Source organism: Rosa chinensis, chromosome 2 (genome assembly GCF_002994745.2).
Source record: "Rosa chinensis cultivar Old Blush chromosome 2, RchiOBHm-V2, whole genome shotgun sequence".
NCBI classification, from domain to species: Eukaryota; Viridiplantae; Streptophyta; class Magnoliopsida; order Rosales; family Rosaceae; genus Rosa; species Rosa chinensis.
The window spans coordinates 63,172,830-63,194,944 of NC_037089.1; the positions used below are offsets into that span (position 1 = coordinate 63,172,830).

The 22,115-nt window shown below is 41.2% G+C and overlaps 1 protein-coding gene and 1 long non-coding RNA gene across 2 annotated transcripts; both read left to right on the top strand.

Annotated features, from left to right (window-relative positions):
* Positions 1–5,805: 5,805 nt before the first annotated feature.
* LOC121051498 lies at positions 5,806–7,003 on the top strand. Its single transcript, XR_005805896.1, has 3 exons — positions 5,806–6,109; positions 6,432–6,480; positions 6,593–7,003. It is a non-coding gene; the product is annotated as an uncharacterized LOC121051498 (long non-coding RNA).
* Positions 7,004–7,893: 890 nt separating this feature from the next.
* On the top strand, positions 7,894–9,781 carry LOC112188839 (UPF0481 protein At3g47200). Its single transcript, XM_024328062.2, has one exon. The coding sequence runs from the start codon at positions 7,979–7,981 to the stop codon at positions 9,662–9,664; it is 1,686 nt and encodes a 561-aa protein (XP_024183830.1). The 5' UTR covers positions 7,894–7,978; the 3' UTR covers positions 9,665–9,781.
* Positions 9,782–22,115: the final 12,334 nt, after the last annotated feature.

A 22,115-nucleotide genomic window follows, 5' to 3' on the forward strand; every position in this document is an offset into this window, starting at 1 on the left:
ATATATATATATATATATAATTTGTGGAACACAATCTAATAAGTGATTAACTTGAGTATAAGTTACCATATAATATTGCTGGCTTAAATTTGACTCTTTACTAAACTAAGACCAAAGAGTCAAAAGTCCCACAATACCACCATTTCTTTGATTCACCGTCACATTAAAAATTTGAATCGAGTGGTGACTGAAACAGAAAGATAAGCCCCAAAAGATTCCAAAATGAGAAAACCCAATAAATATTCCCAACTACCCAAACCTTGAAACCGAGAACCACGTGTAGCCATTACCTAACCCAAAAACCAACTCACATTTGTAGAGCCTCCATGTTGATCTCTCTCTCTCTCTCTCCCTCTCTCTCTCTTAGTTCCTAGTAAGTAACTCACTGACTCAGTTCACCGAATCACAATGTGGCCGACTCTCTTTACCGGAGCATTAGCCGCCTCCACCGGATTCCTCGCCAAAAACTACCTCCTCAAGCTGCTGCTGAGATTATGACTTGATCATCAACTCCGGATCCGCCAACCGACGCCGTCTTGGACGATGCGACTCTCAACGCCTGTTCTTCTGTTTCTCAGTCTCTAGTGCTGCCGTGGGAGAGCGACTGGGGGCATCAAGTGAAGGAGGTTCTCTTTAGGTTTTCAAGCGACGGTGGGAGTGGGAAGAAGAAGAAGAAGAAGAAGAAGAAGAAGATGAGGTTTCTCTTAAGAAGAAGATGAAGAAGAAAGAGCCCAAAGACTTGTCCCTCCCAGCTACTATTGTTGTTGTGGTCGAAGATGCGAATGAGAAGGAGGAAGAAATTGAAGACGGTGGAGAGAGACAGAAGAGACTCAAGAGAGATCGATGGAGAGAGTGAAAATTATGTAGTTTATTAATTAGGTTGAGGGCAAAATAGTTATTTTACTTTAAATTTAGTTAGTGAGAATAAAATCTGGTACTGGGGTATATGAGATCATTTTGTGTCATTTTGGTACTTTGTATTAATTTTTTAAAGATGAGTAACCCTAACAAAACCTTGTTCCGCCTCTCGAAAGGGATTTTTTTCCTCCACCTCCCTTCCCTGCTGGCGGAGGTCGAGTACCTATGATTTGAAAGATGGCTTTGCCTCCTTGTGGGGTCCAAACTATGGTGGTGAAGGTGGGTTTCTTCGTCGAAATCTACCTAATTTCCTTTTTCAAGCTCCTGTCGGCGAAGGTGGGGGTGATCTAGTACTTGTTTGACCAGAAATGACTCTGTGGAGGTGTGCTCTTGGGTGGAGCGATTGGCGGCGGTTGGAGTCTGAAGCTGCCCTGGATTGTGACGTTTGAGTAGTGTTTGAGGCCAGTTGGCTGTGATCGAGCATGGCCTAAGGATTCCATGATGCTGGGTTTCTCGTTTGACGGTGGTGATGGGAATTACTTGGCTGCAGCAACCATGGAAACTAGCTATTCTCTTGGTGTGGTGGTTCCGGAGGTGGTGCTGAGGAGGTCTTAGGCCGTGGTGGTAGGCTGGAATCTTTCTCAAGATATATAGAATCCTTGCTATCTCAATGGGCTAGGGTTTCTATTGGTTTTTGCTATCTCAATGGGCTAGGGATTCCCAGTTGGGAGGAAGAAGAAGATGAAGAAAGCGAGAGGAAGAAGAGATTGAGTGAAGGGACGAGAATACCCCTCAAATTTTGCTACTTGGCTAACGCCGTAACAGCCAACAGTGTTTTAGGTACTAATGTTGGGTCGGGGTCTGAACTTTAGGTACCAAAGTGATATTTTTTTTTTGTCAGGTACTAAAGTTACTAATGGGCCAAAGGTCAAGTACTGTTTACATTTTTTTCCTAAAAAATAAATATACAATAGAAAGAAGATTCAAACCTAAGCTAAGAGTAATATAAACGAAAGAAATGCAACTTGCCAACTAATGTAATCTTATTGTTTAGTAAAATACTTACATTTTATTTACTCAATAATTTTTCTAAATACTCTCAAGAAAAAAAAAAATTAAGCCCGACGAGACAGTGGGCCTAAGGCAGCCGACTCACGAACCTCATGTTAGGTCCGGCTCTGTGAAGACAATCAATAAACATACATGCAAGAGAATATAGCGGAAGACACATCTCTTCTTTGGTCAACCCAAAACCAAATTTTACACTCTGCGCAAACATTCTTACACTTTTTTGTATATACCAATTTATCATTTGTTTTTGCTTATGGAAATACAAGCGGCAACATTCTTTACAAATGCCCTAATACCAATGAGGGTTAAGAACAAAAGAATAGAACTTTAATCCAATCTATTCAACTCAAAAAAGTGATGTGTCATTGGCCGTGGAAAACTAAGGTTTCTTTGGGCAAACAATTAATAGACATACCTAAGGCCATCCCCAACCGAAAGGGCTAAAAATAGCCCTAAATTCTCTACTATTCATCGATGTGACATCAACCGTATCCTACCCGTCAAGGCTGAATTTGTCACGCCCTAAAAATTGGAGGTGAAAACTATACTTCTCTTAAGTCAAAATGATATAAAGAAAAGCTTCAAAATACACTTTAGTTAATTTGAAAATAAAATATTAAATTAAAAAAAGTAACCGAAGCTCAACTCTAAAGTTTAGAACAATCTAAACAAGAAACTAAAACTTTTATTCTAGAGGACGACACAACCACTAGCTGCCATCAGGTCTTCTAAGCATTCAATTCTTCTTCATTACCTGGAACCATAACAAATTACTAATGAGATATAAACTTAATAAGTAACTATAACACATCACGTATAACAAATAGGAAGACATTCCACACTTATATACTATATAGTAAAATGCATAGTACATGGAGTGCACTCAAAACAAATCAAACAGAACTTTCTAGGTCCCTCTAGACACACCATACTAGTGAGACCCAAATTTATTAGAGGTGGGAGACAAATGTCACCCGTCGATGACGAACCCACCATGTGGGCCATATAACAGACAATGCAGAACCTGCAAAGACAAAACAGTGCATAGTTTTCACTTACAAAACAGATTTCTCCCCAGAAAGCCTACTGGTATTGATATGCTAAGAGAGTAACTAGCAGAAATCGCTTTCAAAACTTATCAGATTTCGCATGATGCATATATACTAGTAGAAGCCAAAGCACTCATAACGGCAAAAAAAATAGTGCACTCAAAATCATAAGCGTATAATATATAATATAGTAACGTATCATCAATAATATATTTATCATGGTTCCAGAGCAAACAATAGTTACTTACCTCAACTAACCAAGCTATACAATCAACTGGTACAACATCCTAAATTGCGGTTTCTAGGCCTAAAGCAAACAAAAACTCAAAATGAGATACGAACTAGAACCTTATAACCTGCGGTACGTAAAAGCAATCTGGCAGGGCCTGTGTCCTAAGGAAAAATCTCACTTACTACAGTCGTTAATCAAATCCCTTGAAAATTTATAGTATTAAACTAGACATGCTCAAGTATCTAATGTAAAAATATCAAGTCACAAGAATACTAAAAACTTGTCCAAATAATTTTCCAAAACAGACATCTGTTGCTACCAGGAAACATAACCTTCACCAACAATGACTCTTCCAAAAATTTCACGGGATTCAATATGAACTGAAACTCATTGAAATTTACAAGTCTATTTAAGGCTCAATATTTATCATATAATAAAAATTTGGGAGCAAAATCAGTTTTTCCTAAACCCCAAAAGCTGTCTTCAAAACAGAACCCAAAATAAGCCTTTCCACCTAAACAGCTAGGTTCCGATAGTAAATGAATTTTATAAAAATAAATAAGAATGATAAATTTATTAAACTTTTACTCCAAAAAGAAGACACAAAGAGAAACGTTTCAGAAAAAATGATAGCTAAAACAAAGCATTTGGCTCTTCAAACAATGACTGTAACACGTTCCTAACTTCTGTTAGCAGAAAACCTGTTTCCTCTATGTCAGCTTTGAAAAATCACCATAAATTCGATTCTTGATGTTTTTTTGTGAAATCAATGCCAAAATAATCCTTGATAAGTCTAATTTCCAGTAATGAATGAACCATAATCGTTTAAGTAAAAGTACCTGATCGAAATTAAAATAAAAACACTTGATCTCAGACTTGATAATGTGGTCAGCGCAGCCTAACCCATTTTCTCCTTTCTCTATCCTTGCACGCGAACGTTTTTCTCTATTTTTTTTTCTAGCTTAAACACATCTACAAGACTTTTCTTCTCTCTCAAAAATCATAGGTTCAGTTAACTTATTAGAAAATATCTTATAAGTTTCAGACTTCTAAGTAAACACAACCTCTTTGTAACAGCTAGTTTGAAATTCCTATTTTCATTTTTACTAAAATAACTAATTAACCTTAAAACAAACTATACAAAATAAATAAATAAATAAAGTCTCATAAAAATATAATATGATTCAACAACAAACTATTTCACTATACCAAAATAAATAAGGTCTGCAAACAACAAGGTCACAAAACAAATCAAGTAAATTGATGGATATCACAAAATTATAGCCCTAAAATATATTTTAAACATTTGAATGTGTTATATATATATATATATATATATATATATATATATATATATATAGATCCTATCCAGAGCCGAGCTCCGCTTTGAAATTAACTTGTGAAGTTCAAGTTTTCGGTCACTATATATATATATATATATATATATATATATATATATATACCGATCCTATCCAGAGCGGAGCTCCGCTTTGAAATTAACTTATGAAGTTCAAATTTTCGGTCACTTTTAGGTCGCATATCCACATCTCGACCGTTTAGGTTTTAGGTATTACTGTATAGATCATCTCTGCAAATTTTCAGCCAAATTGTTGATCGTTAAGGCATTAATAACTGCTTTAAAGCTAGTACGGTTCAGGTTGACAGATTCAGTCCGTCCATTGGTTTAAGTGAGTTAGATATCTTAACGATCATCAATTTGGCTGAAAATTTGCAGAGATGATCTATACACTAGTGCCTGAAAACTGAACGGTCAAGATGTAGATATGCAACAAAAAAGTTATCCAAAACTCGAACTTCACACCTAAATTTCCAAGCGGAGCTCTGCTCTGGATAAAATATATATATATATATATATATAATATGTTCTTATTTTTTATCAGATTCGTACTTATAGTAATTGAAATCATTTTTATGATAAAAAATATTTTTCCGATTGTACTTTTCAAATTCCATGTGTTGCTTCACAAGCAATTTTGTAGTTTCTATTATGATTTCATATATGTGGCATAGGTCATGAATACAATAAATATTGAAAATATGGCACATGGTAGTAGAAGGATGATGTGAAAAATAAGGTTGAGGTGATATGTATTTATAGTGTAATTTTTTTAAAAAACAATATGTAAAAATAAAAAAAAATAAAAATAAAAAATAAAAAAAAAAACCCAACGGCTAGATGACGTTGTTGACGTCATGCATTGGTCAAGCTGATCTTAAACGTGAGCAATTGTAGCTTTCTGATCCATTTCTTTATAGGGCTAAAAGGCTAACCAAATGGCTATTTTTGCCTCTTTGGGTTGCCCTTTGCCCCTCAAATTTGGCCATTTAACCATCCCTCTCATGGGTTGGACACCATTTGGGTTATATTTTGGCCTTTTAAACCATCTCCAACAGATGGGTCTTTTGCCAGATGGACAGCTAACGTTTATTTTTGACCAACCAAATTATGTTCCAACCCATCTGTCTATTACACATGTATTTGACATAAGAGCATCCTCTGTCAAATTTGACAGATTCTCCCCTTTCGGTCTTTTATTTTTTATTGTTTCTCTCTCTCGCTCTCACTCTCGCTCTCGCTCTTTCTCTCTCTCAATCTCTTTCCCTTTCGCGTCTTTCTTCCTCTGCTCTCACCCAAAACTTCAAGCTTCCTCTCCTCTCACCCAAAACTTCGAGCTTCCTCTCTTCAAGTTTCTTTTTTCTTCTTGAATATTAGGCACATGGATCAAAATGTTTCAGATTCATCTTCAGATGCTGCAAATGAGGAATTTTGGGATCTTGCCAGTTTATCATCATGCGAAGAATTGTTGAATCTGTAGATTACTGCTCTACAAGAGATGGGAAGAAGAAGACGCTGGGCAACGTCACTTGGCTAATATCAGTAAGTAGATATTGTGAATGGCTATTTAGACCATAGTTGATTAGTTGATAGTATGAATAATGCATTTGCAGAACTGATATATGTTTGATTAGGAAGACTAGCCCATTCATGTATAATAATGGTAGTGAAGACACTAGAATATATTGCATATATGTGCATATATTGCAGAACTGATATATGTGCTATGTTGACTGTTGGAAGCCAGTTTTTGTGACTGTTTGAAGTATTGAACAATTGAATATGATTTTGGGGACTGAATCTTATTAGAAAGATTGCAACTTTATAGCCTTATCCTTGTGTTTTTTTGTTTTTATTTTTACAGGCCGGTAACAGCCATGCCATTACATATGTTCCACATTATGACACCCTTGGTATGTTTTTTTTTTTTTTTATCTGGGATAAATTAGGCAGTGGTCTTAATTTGGTACAAGTTTAATCTGTCGGATATCTTCTTCATAATCCCTCTTGTTTTGGATTTTCCAGGAGCTAAGGATGAAGCCGTGTTATGTAGTTTTTGTGGGTCTCTCAGCTAGTACTAAAGCTTGTATGTACAAAGTTTTTCAAGTAAGTGTTGTGCGTAATATAGATACTAATGTAATTGGTATGCTTTCTTTTGCACTCCCAGCTAACACTTCAATGTTGTGTTCTTGTTGATGATGGTTATCATGAGTTGTTTTGGGAAATTAATGCTTATTCAAAGCAATGGACTATGATTTCAAGTGAAATTTAAAACTTGTGAATGGCTGCACCTGAGCCTATTTCTAGCTTTTGCTTGCTGTCCATTCGCACAGCTCAAGCTTTTAGGACATAGTGTTCTGACATTGTACCAAAAGCATTATTTGAAACCACCAATTAAGTGTTCTGACATTTCACATTTGTTTATGACGTTTTGGTGTTTATTATGATTACACTAGTTTACAATGAAACCATTCATTGTATGATCTTTGATTACAAGACAAAAAAAAAAAAAAGGAAAAACAACATAAATAGAATTTTATATATTAAAGTAATATTCAAATTTAACATCTCCATTGGAGCTAAAAATAGTCAAAATGTTTCTACATCAAATTTGCCATGTCATATGTCAAATTCAAATTTGACCAAAGCCAAATAACAATCTCATTGGTGACGCTCTTAGCCATTTTCCCCCATGGGTTGGAGAAGACCTAAGTGACTGAGATATGACAATAAGTCTATCTCACCCAAACAATAGGAATTTGAGTGTTTAACCTGAATTGGTAGATGAAATCCATGGATTGTGTGAAGAATTGATTTAACTACCCAATTATTGTAGTGATGATTTACATGAAACAAAATAATTACTGGAATATAACCTAGAAACCCTTCATCCTCTTCAACCTTGGCAAATTTTTCAAAACCCATCTCAATAACCAAAAAGATAAAGAAAGATGCTTTAATGTAAAAAAAAAATACAAGAACTAGGAGAAAAATTGAGACAATAAAACGTAAAAACGGTGGAGTTTTTTTTGGTCAAACGGTGAAGTTGGAAAAAGCGTCAGCTATTTTTTTTTTTCCTACAGTTCCGCACGTATGGAGAGACCGGATTAATCTTTTACAAATTGTAACCACGTGTCATACACGTGATCACGCAATTAATCTGCACACTTGTAGGTACGCACGGTAGAGAACAGAAAAATTATTTTTAGGCTGTACGAGTCCATATTGTAATAATTATGAAGGTTCCGAGTTGGTCCTTCACCTACCTACTTGAATATTATACAGAAAGACTTCAGGTAAACTAAGCGTGGACTTGACTAGTTTTATAGACTTGTAAACTTAGATCGATGAGAGTACCATCAGTACTATTCTGGGAAAATTGAAGATAAGTTTCTTCAATCCCACATTCAAATGGGGAAGGGAAACCTTATAATTGCAAGCAGATGGTTAATCTTGCAGAAGATAACCAGCAATTGCAGAAGGAGATTTCAAGAAAGTTTGGCTTGTACTACTTTTCCTACATTTGATGCAAGAGGTTTCCATCAAGTTCGTGGTGGCAGCTCATCATTGACAGAAGAGCTGGAGGGTATTCTTAATCCTGTAGATCAAGGGAGGGAGAGTAGTACTAACTCTATGACCTGCATTTACAAGGTTCCTAGCACCATGAGTCAGGTGAACAGGAAGGCTTACGAGCCCAACATTGTGTCCATCGGTCCTTACCATCACGGAGTTGAAAGCCTACAAGAAATGGAGAAGCTTAAGCACACATACTTTCGGCGCCTCTTTCAACCAAACTACCATGATCGGTTGGATGATGAAGTAGTGTCGCTGAAGAAGAAGGCGGTAGATGATGCGAAGAAGGCAATGGAGGAATTGGAGGTGGCGGCTAGGAGCTGCTACTCGGAACAATCCAAGCTTAGCAGCAAGGCGTTTGTAAAGATGATGCTGATTGATGGTTGCTTCATTATAGGGTTGCTCAGGGACTCATTGCAGTCCGATTTTGAGCACACACCCTCCATCATTCAAAGGTGGATGCTTCCAACTCTGCGCCGGGATTTGATCAAGCTCGAAAATCAGCTTCCCCTCTTTGTCTTGCGCAAATTATTTCAGCTGACCAAAGCAAGCACTACTTGTCATGAGAAACCAATTGCAATTTGGGAATTGGAAGCACTAGCCCTTCGCTTCTTTGAGCCGCTACTGCGAGGACATGATGTTCTGACCGAAGCAAGCACTACTTGTCATGAGAAACCAATTGCAATTTGCAGCAGCAGCAAGCACTTTCTTGATCTTTTCCACAGTAAAATCAGTCCGGACTGCTCCACCTGTACAGTACTTCAAGCGCCGCGGCGAGGCAAGCAAACCAAGCAGATTCTATCAGTACAAGAGCTCAAGGAGGCCGGAGTCAAGTTCAGAACAGATCCCACTCGAGGGCCACTAGACATCACTTTCGGCCGCGTCGCTTGGAGTTGGGGGAAGGTACTCACAATCCCTCGAATACACATTGATGATCACAGAGGCACATTGTTTCGAAACATGGTTGCATTCGAAAAATGTGACCGCAACTGCCACCAAGATGTTACAACCTATTTGTTTTTCCTCGACAGCCTCATCAACTCGGCCAAGGATGTAGGGCTCCTGCACTACCACGGAGTCCTGCACCACTCTCTAGGCAGCAACAGGAGGGTGGCAAAACTCGTCAACAACCTTTGCAAGGAGGTTGGTCCGGATGTTTCCAAGTCCTACTTGTACAAGGTGGTTAGAGATGTCAATGAGTACTATAGTTCCAAGTATGGAAAAATAAGAGGCTTCTTGGTACACCACCATTTTAGTAGCTGGTTGGTGGGCATCTCTACTCTTGCAGCATGCTTAGCTCTTTACCTAGCACTCATTCAGACCGGCTGCACAGTCGCCACTGCCAGAGAAGACTTGCACAAACACACCACATTTGGAGACTTTCTGAAAGAGTCTTTGCTTTGGCATCATATATCTAGGTGGGTCATTTGGAAATGCCCTGTCAGTGGCAGTACTGAGAATAACGCCCTTGATCCTAATGATGAAGTACTGTGTATACTAGTTGACATAGGAATCGAATTTTAATAACTTAGCTTCATCATTTCATCACTATGAGGAATGTAGCTAGCTACTAGCTCTAATGAATCCAAACTCGAGTTTGTTTCGTGTGTGTTCAATCCCAAATTTCTTTCTTTCTCATCCAATTTTATGTTGTTATTAATTCTATTATTATGAGATCTTTATTTGCAAAATGCATATTGAATTGATCTTTTAAAGAGATTTATTCTTGACCTTCAATATTCTCATTTAATCCGCGGATGGAAATGCTCTAATAATATAATATTGTCCAGTTTGAGAACTTTGCAAGATGTAATAGAAACGTTTTCAAAAATCTGAGTATACGGCGTATACCGCAAGAATAAATGATGTGGGGCTCTACCCAATGTATTTGTTCTTCCATTTGATTAAAGTTCCATGGCATGACTCACGCGCGAGTAACCTCAAAGTTAGGTGTGGAAGGAATCAAAAATTCTAATGCATTAGTGCGGAAGATATTATATTACAATATTCTTGTAAATTCTTCCATACCCTATAATTTTTCAACGTTGTATTTACTGAAAAGACAGATCTGGTTATAGTGGGAATTCTATAATATGGTGTAAATGTCCTACAATCAACTTAAGTGACATACTTTTAAGTTTTAAATGTATGAACTGAATATGGTATAAATGTCCGACAACTTAATTAATTGATCTGAGTGACATACTTTCAAACGTGTGAACTTTAATATTATTTTGACTTTGGAGTCGTTTACTTAATATATTAAATTTAATTGCAGATCATAGTGTAGCAATCTACCTTATCTCCATCATTTTCACTAGGGAGAAATATCACTTTAGTCATCGAACTATGGCTCGCTCGACACTTTGGTCATCCAACTTTTAAAAACTTCATTTTGGTCATCGAACTATATCACCGTATATCATTTTGGTCATTCCGTCAGTTTTCTCCGTTTTCTCTGTTAACTCCAGGGGAATTTTGGAGATGAAATGTTTTACCCGCCATTTTTATAACTTAATCTAATTTTCCCCGCCTAAGCATAAAACTCCATCCAATTTTGCCAACTTTTCCTTCCTTTTATTCATGCATTCATCATCAATAATCAAAGCATGCAACAAAGAAAAATAATCGAGTCAGAGAATGATTCAAAGTGAGGGAATATAATAAGAAGAAAAATATTGATTTAATAAATTGAGGAATTATAAAAGGAGGGAAAAGTTGGCAAAATTGGTTAAAGTTTTATGTTTAGGCGGGAAAAGTTGGATTAAGTTATAAAAATGGCGAGTAAACCTTTAAATCTCCAAAATACGCTTGGAGTTAACAGAGAAAACAGATAGAATGACCAAAGTGATATGTGATGATATAGTTCGATGACCAAAATGAAATTTTTAAAAGTTGGATGACCAAAGTGTCGAGCGAGCCATAGTTCGATGACCAAAGTGATATTTCTGCCTTTTCACTATTTAGTTTTTTGGATTGGTCTCCTAAATCACGACAAAAGAAGTTATGTCAGTCTTGTGGGGGATAAAGCTTCTAATTCAATATCTCCGATCCAAAGCACCTGTATATTGGGTTCGTATGACGATGCTTCTCTAGAAAGCGCTGTTGCACAATTGAACTTCTCTGCTGGAAGCACTTTTGGAGACCGAATCATTTGATATAGAAGAGAACCAGTTTACTTTAATGTGAAATAAGCAAAAAGGATGTTATTAAGAACTTAAAAGATCATATTCAAACGCTAATAAATGTTGGTTCAGTTGGTAAGGACGGTCTTATGTTGAAACCTCCATCCAAGTTCGAGTCTCATTGCCGACTATCATTTGTTGGTGGGTAATCTAGAAAATGTCCTGCATAATTCCATACCAATGGGCTGGGCTGGGATACTGACCAGTTTCGTAAGTCCTATTGGATTAAGGTTGTAAGTTTGCCATGCCCTGATAGTGTCAGGAAACCTCCCTCTTACATGAACTTTTTGTAACAAAAAAAGAAGAAGATCATATTCAAACACAAGAGTTGTCCATTTCTTGAGTGAATTGAGTACTTTATTTTGGACTAGGACATCTTTGAGATACTCCAAAGTACAAAAATTAAAAAAGCATAGCATCATACAACAGAAGTATATACCTAGACGAGTATCAAGATGTCTGTCTGGCCTTCTTTCACAAAATCCTGTATGCATATGAATTTCACTGCACAATCCATTTAGCTCTAGTATGATCCTTTTAAATTTGAAACTGTTAAGTTATACCAATTGATGTGCCATAAGAAGCCACACATGAGTGAGCAACTCTCCACCCCGCCTGAGTTGCCGTGCATGTTGATTCCATGGACAATGACTTACAACATAAGATAGCATTTCCACCTACACATGACTTATCAACTTCCACTTCTGTTTATTCTCCCATTTTTCTTCAGTTTCCAGCAATTGCAATGTCTTCGCTAGCCTGCAGGCATCAAATAGCACAGGCTTGCTTCTATCTCCTTTAATTTCAGCATGAGGTATTTCAGTGCTCATCTCAAGTAATGCTTTGCTAGCCTTTTTGTCTCTGCATTTTCTTTTTTTGGTTACATTTTTGTTCTCCTTTGCATTTTCTTTCTTCAAAGAATTTAATGGCCTCGACACATGTGTCTTGGAACCTGATTTGTCCGATGCCATTGGGTAGAGAATGGAGGGGCACATAACCAGAAGATACAGCATATATTCCGATATAGACTTGCTATCTTTACAACTGTGATCCTCGACAAAGTTTGGGGTTCTCTTCATATCAGAGTAATAACAGAGGTCTGTTGCAATATCCCAAAGAAGAAGGCTTTGATCAAATTCTTCTTCAATGCTCCAGCCAAGTTATTTATCATGGCATTTCTCACTATCAAGAATCCAGGCACCCCTATGAGTACATAATTTCTTGCAATCCTCGAGTTCTGGGGCAGTCCTTGATTTCTTTAGAAGCTGATCAAATATCAATTCTTTCAACTCCTGATAAACATCCTTTGAATCGATGTAAAGGTGCTTTTTCAAGTTCTTATATATCTTCAGTTTCTTGTATATCTGGACCTTCTGCAGAATAGTGCACTTCACAGGTGTATCTTCAAAGCAAAAACGTATTGAGTTCTGTTGCGATATCACATTAGTGTTGGGTGTGTAGATCCGATTCCACATAGGACAAGGATTTGTTAATCCTTGATCAAAGAGGAGTTTTGATTGTTTCCTACCTGCTTACATAATCCTACTTGGTAATGGTTTCTCTGTCTATTGGGAATAGGTTTCCAATGTCTTATAGGGTCTAGTTAGATATCTATAAATAAGGGCAAATGTTGTAGTTGTAGATCAAGTCTTTGAAGCATTAAACAGAGAGAGCAAGTGAGGTCTTGAGAGTTGGTGATAACTTCTTGTAAGAGATTTTTGTATTCTTGTTCGTGTATTCTTCTTCTTCTATAGTGAAACCCAAGCAGCTCGGGGACGTAGGCAAAGTTCTTTGCTGAACCTCGTTAATAAGTTCGTGTTTGTTTTCTCGATCGTTTATCTATATTGTTTTGCTTGTCTGCTTCCGTAAGAGGAATTTTAGGTCAAATTCCTAACAAAGTGGTATCAGAGCTGTTAACGTTAGAGATTGAGCGGGATCTCTAGTTAGCATCAAAGAGAGAGAGATAGAGAGAGAGAAAGAGTTGACACGAGATGTATAGTGGTTCGCCTCCGCATGAGCGGGAGACTACGTCCACTTGAATGTTTATACTAGTGTGTGTCGAGCCTTGCGGCCTAACATGATTACAAAGTGTGTTGTCATGGAGTCCATGAATTCTGGGAGGAGGCATTCCTTTTATAGATGAAGGAATGCTTCTCATTTACTTGTTCTTCGATGTGGGACAAGCAAAGTTACTATTCTAGTCTATTTAACATGTAGAAAGCCTATTTGTGAGGGCAACTTGGCAAGGCCGGAAAGGTGGCTTCCCGGCGACGGATTTGCGACTTCCGGATACCGTGGCGTAGCTTGAACATAGGGCTACACGATGCATGTCTCGGTTGGGCCTTGCCATGTCTTGTGGATGTCCCAAAGTAGGTGTTACTTATGCTTGGTGATGTAGTAAATACTCCATATTATTGGAGGTATGTACAAGTCCCCGAAGTCCCCGAGTAAGAGTAGCTTCTTGGTTGGGGAGTTCAAATCATAAAGTCATCAAGCATAAGTAACCGGGCGGTACGGAGCCCCTACAAGTCCCCGAACTCCGCAAGCAAGAAGGGACTCGTAAACCTGCACAACAAAGACAAAAAACCGGCATATGTAGAATGCTCGTTGCATTGGGCAACAAATGTGAGTTGCATTGATATGCGTTGGCATATATGAGCGTAATAGTGCGCGTATGGTCGTGTGAGAAAATGAATTGCATATGATAAATGCGTGACGCGCACAAGGAGACGAACGAGGTCGATTTTGTCGGGGTTATGCTCGCGAGATGCAAGTTGCATGAGCGCCGCGGAGGTATGCATTTGTAACTCATGAACGATGATCGCGAGTACGGTTGTGTTTGTTTGGTTGTCTCTCGTATTAATGGAACGCGAAAAGAATTTGATTTGTCGTGGTCGGTAAACGACAAATGGTAGAAAAAATTCAATGTTCCATTAACGTGTGGTTTGTCGAGTAGACATGAGCGTAAAGCTCGAGGATTGCTGGGAAGGCATGAGCGAAAAGCTCGTGAGCGGGAAACTCGGGATTGCCGGGAAGGCATGAGCGGGTAGCTCGGGGTGCCGGGAAGGCATGAGCGGGAAGCTCGTGAGCGGAAGCTCAAGGGTTGCCGGGAAGGCATGAGTGGGAAGCTTGGGGTGCCGGGAAGGCATGAGCGGGAAGCTCGGGGTGCCGGGAAGGCATGAGCGGGAAGCTCGTAGGTTGCCGGGAAGGCATGAGCGGGAAGCTCGGGGTGCCGGGAAGGCATGAGCGGGAAGCTCGGGGTTGCCGGGAAGGCATGAGCGGGAAGCTCAGGGGTTGCCGGGAAGGCATGAGCGGAAGCTCGGGGTGCCGGGAAGGCATGAGCGGGAAGCTCGTAGGTTGCCGGGAAGGCATGAGCGGGAAGCTCGTGAGCGGAAGCTCAAGGGTTGCCGGGAAGGCATGAGCGGGAAGCTCGTGGGTGCCGGGAAGGCATGAGCGGGAAGCTCGGGGGTTGCCGGGAAGGCATGAGCGGGAAGCTCGTGAGCGGAAGCTCAAGGGTTGCCGGGAAGGCATGAGCGGGAAGCTCGTGGGTGCCGGGAAGGCATGAGCGGGAAGCTCGGGGGTTGCCGAGAAGGCATGAGCGGGAAGCTCAAGGGTTGCCGGGAAGGCATGAGGGGAAGCTCGGGGTGCCGGGAAGGCATGAGCGGGAAGCTCGTAGGTTGCCGGGAAGGCATGAGCGGGAAGCTCGTGGGTGGGGGCTGCTGAGGCACATGAGCGGACGCGGAAGCCTGGCGGGGCCGCTGGGGCACGTGCGCGGAAGCCTGTCGTTGCCATGAGGCATTAACGGGTAGCTCGATGGTGATGCCCTGGGGCATGAGCGTGGCCGTTGCTAATTATGCTGGGCTGTATGTGCAAGTCCCCGAAGTCCCCAGTCAAGGAGGGTGGTCTTGCGGGTTGATACCAAAGCGTAGCTTTGTGCCGTATATCAAGCATAATTAGTGCGAGTGCGTCGTCCATCTAGAATTGGTTGGAGCGAACGCTTTTGCCCTTTCGGGTGGGCCCCTGCTAGGCCCTGCGAGGAGTCCCCCACTCCTGGCTATAGACCTCCGGATGGTCGGAAATTTGTTTGATGAGGGGAGCTGCGCGGAGCAGAGGGTGTTGGGTAGCGAGCCCAATCTTTGGTACCCAAGCGTCGGGGTTAACTGCCGGATCAATGGCTGCCGTAAGCTGTGTTAACTAGTCCCTTACTGTTTTCTCAAATGAGAAACTTGACTGCAATGCCGCGTAGCGGTCATTGTCATTATGAGGCGCAGCCTTACCGCTTGACGGTTGGTTGAAAAATGATAAACACATAGAGCAAGTAATAAAATTTTGTTTGAGTTTCCCATACTTATTTAATTTTGCAATTAAAATAGAAGCATGGCATATGTGTATAGCATTTACTTGTAATGTGGATGGTAATATCATTTTTGCATTTTTTGTAGATATGCTAAAGGATCATTGAGATCGGTATGTGAAGCATGGCATATCTAGCATGTGAGGTCTAGAAAGTGTTGCCAAATCTACGAAATGTTGTTGGCATGCTCAAAAGTTTACGGAAGCATGTAAAAGCATATCAAGTGTGATATTCTATAAGCATGCTTAGAATTAGTAAAAGTATGGTATTGGCATGGCGGTAGCTCAAATTGAAAGAGCGTAAGAGATAAGATATAGTGACTTATCTTATGCCGATTTGGAGGCTAGCGAAGTTGGCCGAGCATGACGGTCAATTGCCTGTGGCGGATAAAGTACTCCGATAATGTCCGTCAACTCGTAGTTGCGGTGATGAGCTCGATAGGAATAGTTAAATTTCCTTGAATCAAAATAGATGATTAGTATAAGGATTTGAAAAATCAACACGAATAATCTGTATATGTACTAGTGATAAAACCCACTTTGATACATGGACGCATTAGCCTATATATATGTGTATATAAGTCGGTGGCCATAAAGTATCTGGTCCAAAGCATGAGCCCTTGTCAGCTTTTTAATTATCCAAAATCAAATGTGCAGATAACAAGTTTATTTAATAGCCATGTGGTTGCCCAAAACCCAATGCAAGCATGAGTCCTACCAGCAAAGCTGAACAGTGTGAAGATAATTGAATATTTGTTTGTCATGGTCTCATGGAACTAGCATGTTCTAACAGATGGGTTTATGATAATATGCATGTACAGCGATGCATCACAAGCTGCTGATCTCACATGCATGGCGTGTTCATGCAAGGCTCATCACGTGTGGAATGCATTAAGCCCCCAGCCTTGCAAGCAATGAATATATAATATATGCTTTGTCAATTATAATAGGCATATATATGTATATATGCTTATTTTGAATGTCCAATTTGCGGGGAACATGCGAGCTCTCATTATTTCTATACAACACATCGTTTATATGCAAAATGAAATAATCATATAGCATAAGTGATGATTGGATACATGGCGGCAATTTAAGCAGGTAAACTCAAATCTTGCCTCACAGTCTGTGATCAAGTAGAGATGGAGCATGTAAACTCAATATAATTTTTAATTGGACATGAAGGTAGCCAAACTAATATTTCTATTGAAGAGGCCATGTGCCAAGATGTATAGCCGGATCCGGGGGCATATAGTTGAAGTCAACCATGCATATAATCTTGGAGATAAGGAATTTAGTCAAAGCACCAGCATGCTATCATACTACATAGACACATGTAGCATAATTATGAATATCCAATTAACAAGCTTTGCATGTGGCCGACACAAGCATAAGGTGAAAGTATGGCAATCTGCACGCATGACCATGCTTAATTGATCACAACGAAAACACGCACACGTCTCTATAGTTGCATGCTATCGTGGGCTTGTAACTGCCGTGTAATTATAGGCATGTAAGGACAAGCGAGAGAATAGTGCAGTGTGTGTATATTATAGTCAACCAGAGAATGATTTAAAGAAACTCATCTGGGTGGCTGGAGTGTTGTCATAGAGTTTAATCAGCTGAGAGCTAATGGGCTGACAGGAGTCAAGCGGCCAACTCTGATGCGTCGATGGAGGTTGAGTCAAGTTTCGAGTTTTACTTGTCAAGCATCATCTTGGTTGGCTGCTGGGACCTTTGTCCACATCTGTTTGCACTTGGCATGGGTAGCAGAAGTTCGCGCAGTGGAGTGGAGCTCGGCCAGAGGAGATGAGAAGTTCGACGGAGCGGGCCTCAGCCAGCGGTGGAGAGCTCAGCGGTGGAGTATCTCAGCGGAAGAGAAGTTCGGCGAAGCGGAGGTCTGTGCTGATGCCCAGCTGAGGAGAAACTCAGCGGTGAAAGCTCATCTGAGGTCTTCGCCGGTTAGCGGCGCGAAGCATCCTACCGGCGGAGCGGAGCAGAGTATTTGGCAAGCGGAGGTGGTTGGCGAAGAAAGTTGTTGATGCTGAAGTTTGCCTCCAAAGTTTTGCCTTTGGGACTTGCTAGCGGGAGATGGCCGGCGATGATTCTCAGCAGTAAATCTTGGTGGAAACCGCCTAGCGGTGGAGCCCATTGTTGAATTTCCACGGGAAAGTCCATGCGAGAATCTCAGCGATGGATACCAGAGCATGGCCGGTGGTGAAGCTCGGCGGAGCCTTGGCCAGCGGAGAAGTGCGGTGGAGCGGTGCTCTTGGCTGGTGGGGCGCTGATGGATGGTCGGCGGTGTGGTGCCGCTGAAGGAGTTTAGCGGAGGAATTTTGCCGCTGATGGCAGCTGGCGTTTCCGCCGATGGAAGCTAGCAGAAGACATGGCCTGCGCTGGGATGGCGGGGATTGGCCGCTGGGCTCAGCGGAGGTCGAAGTTCGCTGGAAGAAGCTCGTCTAGCTGAGGAGAACCCGTCCAGCTAAGAAGTCCGGCGGAGCAGTCTGGCGGTGGGTTACCGCTGGGTTGTGCAATGTGGCGGAAGATTTTCCGGCGGAGGTTGCTAGCGGGAGTGCTAGGGAGGCTGCTGCTGGTTCCAGCGATTTGTTGCCGCTAATGGAGCTTAGCGGGAGAAAGCTGCTGCAGTCGGAGAGTAGCGGAAGAATATGCCGCTAGCTATGCTTAGCGGAGGATTTCCTGGCGGAAGCTGCTGCCGGACTTGGCGGAGTTTCCAGGCCTGGCGGTGTCTACCCCAAGCGGTGAAACTCAGAGGATAAGCTCGGCGGAGTTTGCCCAGCGGAAATTTCTCCGGTGAAGCCGCTGTTCTGCTAGCAGAAGATGGTCTCTTGAGTCCTTGACGAAGTGCCGATGATGAAGGTTGGCGGTGCAAGACCTTCTGATATTGTGGAGCTCGGCGGTGATGAAGGTTGCTGACAGAGAGCTGATGGTGACGAAGAGTTGGGTGCCCGTAGTGAATTTCTGGGTGTCCACAGTAAATAGGCACACCAAGATTTTTTTTTTTTTTTTGGTGGCTGGCGTTGACTAACCTTGGTCAGCGTTGACCAAAAGTTGACCAAGCCTTGATGGGCGTTGACTTTGCCTACGGGCGTTGACCAGCCATGTTGGGCGTTGACCGACCCAGCCGGGCGTTGACCGACTCCGCCGGGCGTTGACCAAGCTCTAACTTGATGTTTACCGAAGTTCATGGTACATGACGAAGCCATTGTGTTGGCTTCCCACAGACGGCGCCAATGTTAACGTTAGAGATTGAGCGGGATCTCTAGTTAGCATCAAAGAGAGAGAGATAGAGAGAGAGAAAGAGTTGACACGAGATGTATAGTGGTTCGCCTCCGCATGAGCGGGAGACTACGTCCACTTGAATGTTTATACTAGTGTGTGTCGAGCCTTGCGGCCTAACATGATTACAAAGTGTGTTGTCATGGAGTCCATGAATTCTGGGAGGAGGCATTCCTTTTATAGATGAAGGAATGCTTCTCATTTACTTGTTCTTCGATGTGGGACAAGCAAAGTTACTATTCTAGTCTATTTAACATGTAGAAAGCCTATTTGTGAGGGCAACTTGGCAAGGCCGGAAAGGTGGCTTCCCGGCGACGGATTTGCGACTTCCGGATACCGTGGCGTAGCTTGAACATAGGGCTACACGATGCATGTCTCGGTTGGGCCTTGCCATGTCTTGTGGATGTCCCAAAGTAGGTGTTACTTATGCTTGGTGATGTAGTAAATACTTCATATTATTGGAGGTATGTACAAGAGCTTAGGCTCTAGAGTGGAAACAATGAGCATAGAAGACGTTGAGAAGAGGGTCAATAAGTTCGACGGTAATGACTTTAGCCTATGGAGGTCACAAATTGAGGACTACTTGAATATGAAGAAACTTGCTAGGACTTTAGAGGGCAAGCTCCCAAAAGATATGAAGGAGGAAGAATTTGTCGAGATGGATAGGATGGCCCTTGGAGCCATTCGACTATTGCTTTCGAATGATGTACTGCGATTTGTTATCAAGGAGACTACGTTGAAGGGGATGATGGATAGTTTGTCCAACATGTATGAGAAGCCAAATGCCGTTCAACAGTTGTACTTGATGAGGCAGCTGTTCACTTTGAAAATGGGTAAGGGTATATCTGTTCTCCAGCAAGTTGGGATATTTAGTGATATTATCGAGCAACTAGCATCGGTGGATGTTAAATTCGACGAACACATCAAAGCTTTGGTGTTGTTGACTTCCATGCCTTCGGATTGGGATGTGACTGTGAACTCAATTTGTAGTGGAGCTGGGACTACGAAGAAGCTGAAGTTTAATGATGTGCGTGACATTCTTCTGAATGAAGAGAAGCGAAGACAAAATAACCTTGAAGATTCTTCAAGTTCTGCGCTCTCTATAGAAAATAGAGGTAGAACGTTCAACAAGAACTCAAACAACAATTGTGGAAGGTCCAAGTCTAGGGCTCCTGGAAAAGGCCGAAGCGTGTCCAAGTCAGGAAAGTGGTCCGATGGGTGTTGGCATTGTGGGAAATCTGGACATGTCAAGAGAGATTGTAACCAGTGGAAGGAGACAATGAAGATGGCAAACACAACTGAGTGTGATTCGGATGCACTTGTACTAAGCGTTACTGAAGCACCATTGGAGTCATGGATTGTAGACTCTGGAGCGTCATTTCACTCAACTTCACAACAAGAGCTCATGGTGAATTACCGACGTTGTAATTTTGGCAAATTGTTTCTTGCTGATGGTGGAGCCTTGGAGATTATGGGAAGGGGTGATGTGAAGATTTTTTTGACAAATGGTGGAACATGGACCTTGACCAATGTTAGACACATACCGCGGTTAAAGAGGAATTTGATCTCTGTGGGTCAGTTGGATGATGAAGGATGTCGCACTACCTTTGAGAAAGGTACGTGGAAGGTGTGTAAAGGAGCTATGGTGTTAGATCGTGGAATCAAGACAGGAACACTTTATATGATCTTGAATATTGTTGCTATTGTTGAGAACAATGAAGGTACTACGATCGTTGAGAAAAATGAAGATGTATACTTATGGCATCGTAGACTTGGGCACATCAGTGAGAAAGGTATGGGTGTACTTCAGTCGAAGGGTAAACTACATGGTGTGGACTTAGTGAAGATTGGGCTTTGTGAAGACTGCATATTTGGGAAGCAAAAGGTTGTTAGTTTCTCAAAGGGTGGCAAGGCACCAAAAGATACAAAACTAGAGTTGGTTCATACTGACGTGTGGGGACCTGCACCGGAGCTTTCGTTAGGTGGCTCAAAGTACTATGTGACTTATATTGATGACTCCACAAAGAAAGTATGGGTTTATTTCTTGAAAAATAAATGGGAAGTATTTGATACTTTCAAGAAGTGGAAGGCAATCGTAGAGAATGAGACCGGGTCGAAGATCAAATGTTTGAGGTTGGATAATGGAGGTGAATACTGTGGTAATGATTTCAAAGAGTATTGTGCAAAGAATGGGATTAGGATGGAAAAGACAATTCCCGGAACTCTATAGCAGAATGGAGTGGCTAAATGCATGAATAGGACTCTGAATGAGTGCGCAAGGAGTATGAGGATACACACAGGATTGGCAGACATGTTTTGGGCTGATGCGGTTAATACTACTGCTTATTTAATTAACCGTAGACCATCAATACCATTGAATCATCTCCTACCTAAGGAAAAATGAAGGGGAAAAGAGATAGGCCTATCGCATTTAAGAGTGTTTGGTTGCGTGGCATATGTTCACATTGAGTCCGGTGCGAGAAGCAAGTTGGATCCCAAGTCTCAAAAGTGCATATTCATAGGCTATGGCGGTGACGAGCTTGGCTATAGGTTTTGGGATATGCAGAATAAGAAAGTTGTAAGGAGCAGGAATGTCATCTTTAATTAAGAGGTGATGTACAAGAATAGGCAAGCAGCAGAGCCTAAAAGTCCTGTAAGAAAAGATTGGCAGTTTGCAAGGTTGGAAGAATTGTCCAATGAAGATGTGTCTAAGGGAAATCATGGGGAGGAACGACAACAACAAGAAGCTCATGAGGTCGCATAACCTGAAGAACAAGTTCCTAGTGATGAGTCAGTGACACCTCTTTTTGTGCCAAGAGTATCGTCAAGAAGTACTAAAGGAATACCAGCTGATAGATACTCACCTTGTGCTAACTATTTGCTGTTAACTGACTGTGGTGAACCCGTGAGTTATGATGAGCTAATGCAACATAAAGATTCTACTAAGTGGAAGGGTGCCATGCAAGATGAGATGGACTCTCTTAAGTCCAACAATACTTGGGAGTTAGCTAAGTTACCAACAGGTAAGAAAGCATTGCATAGTAAGTGGATTTACAAAATTAAGCAAGAAGTTGATAGGAGCAAACGTTACAAGGCAAGGTTGGTTGTGAAAGGTTTTCAGCAAAGGGAGGGAATTGATT

Coding starts and splice junctions, on each gene's coding strand:
- LOC112188839 (XM_024328062.2), top strand. CDS start 7,979: ATGGGGAAGGGAAACCTTATAATTGCAAGCAGATGGTTAATCTTGCAG.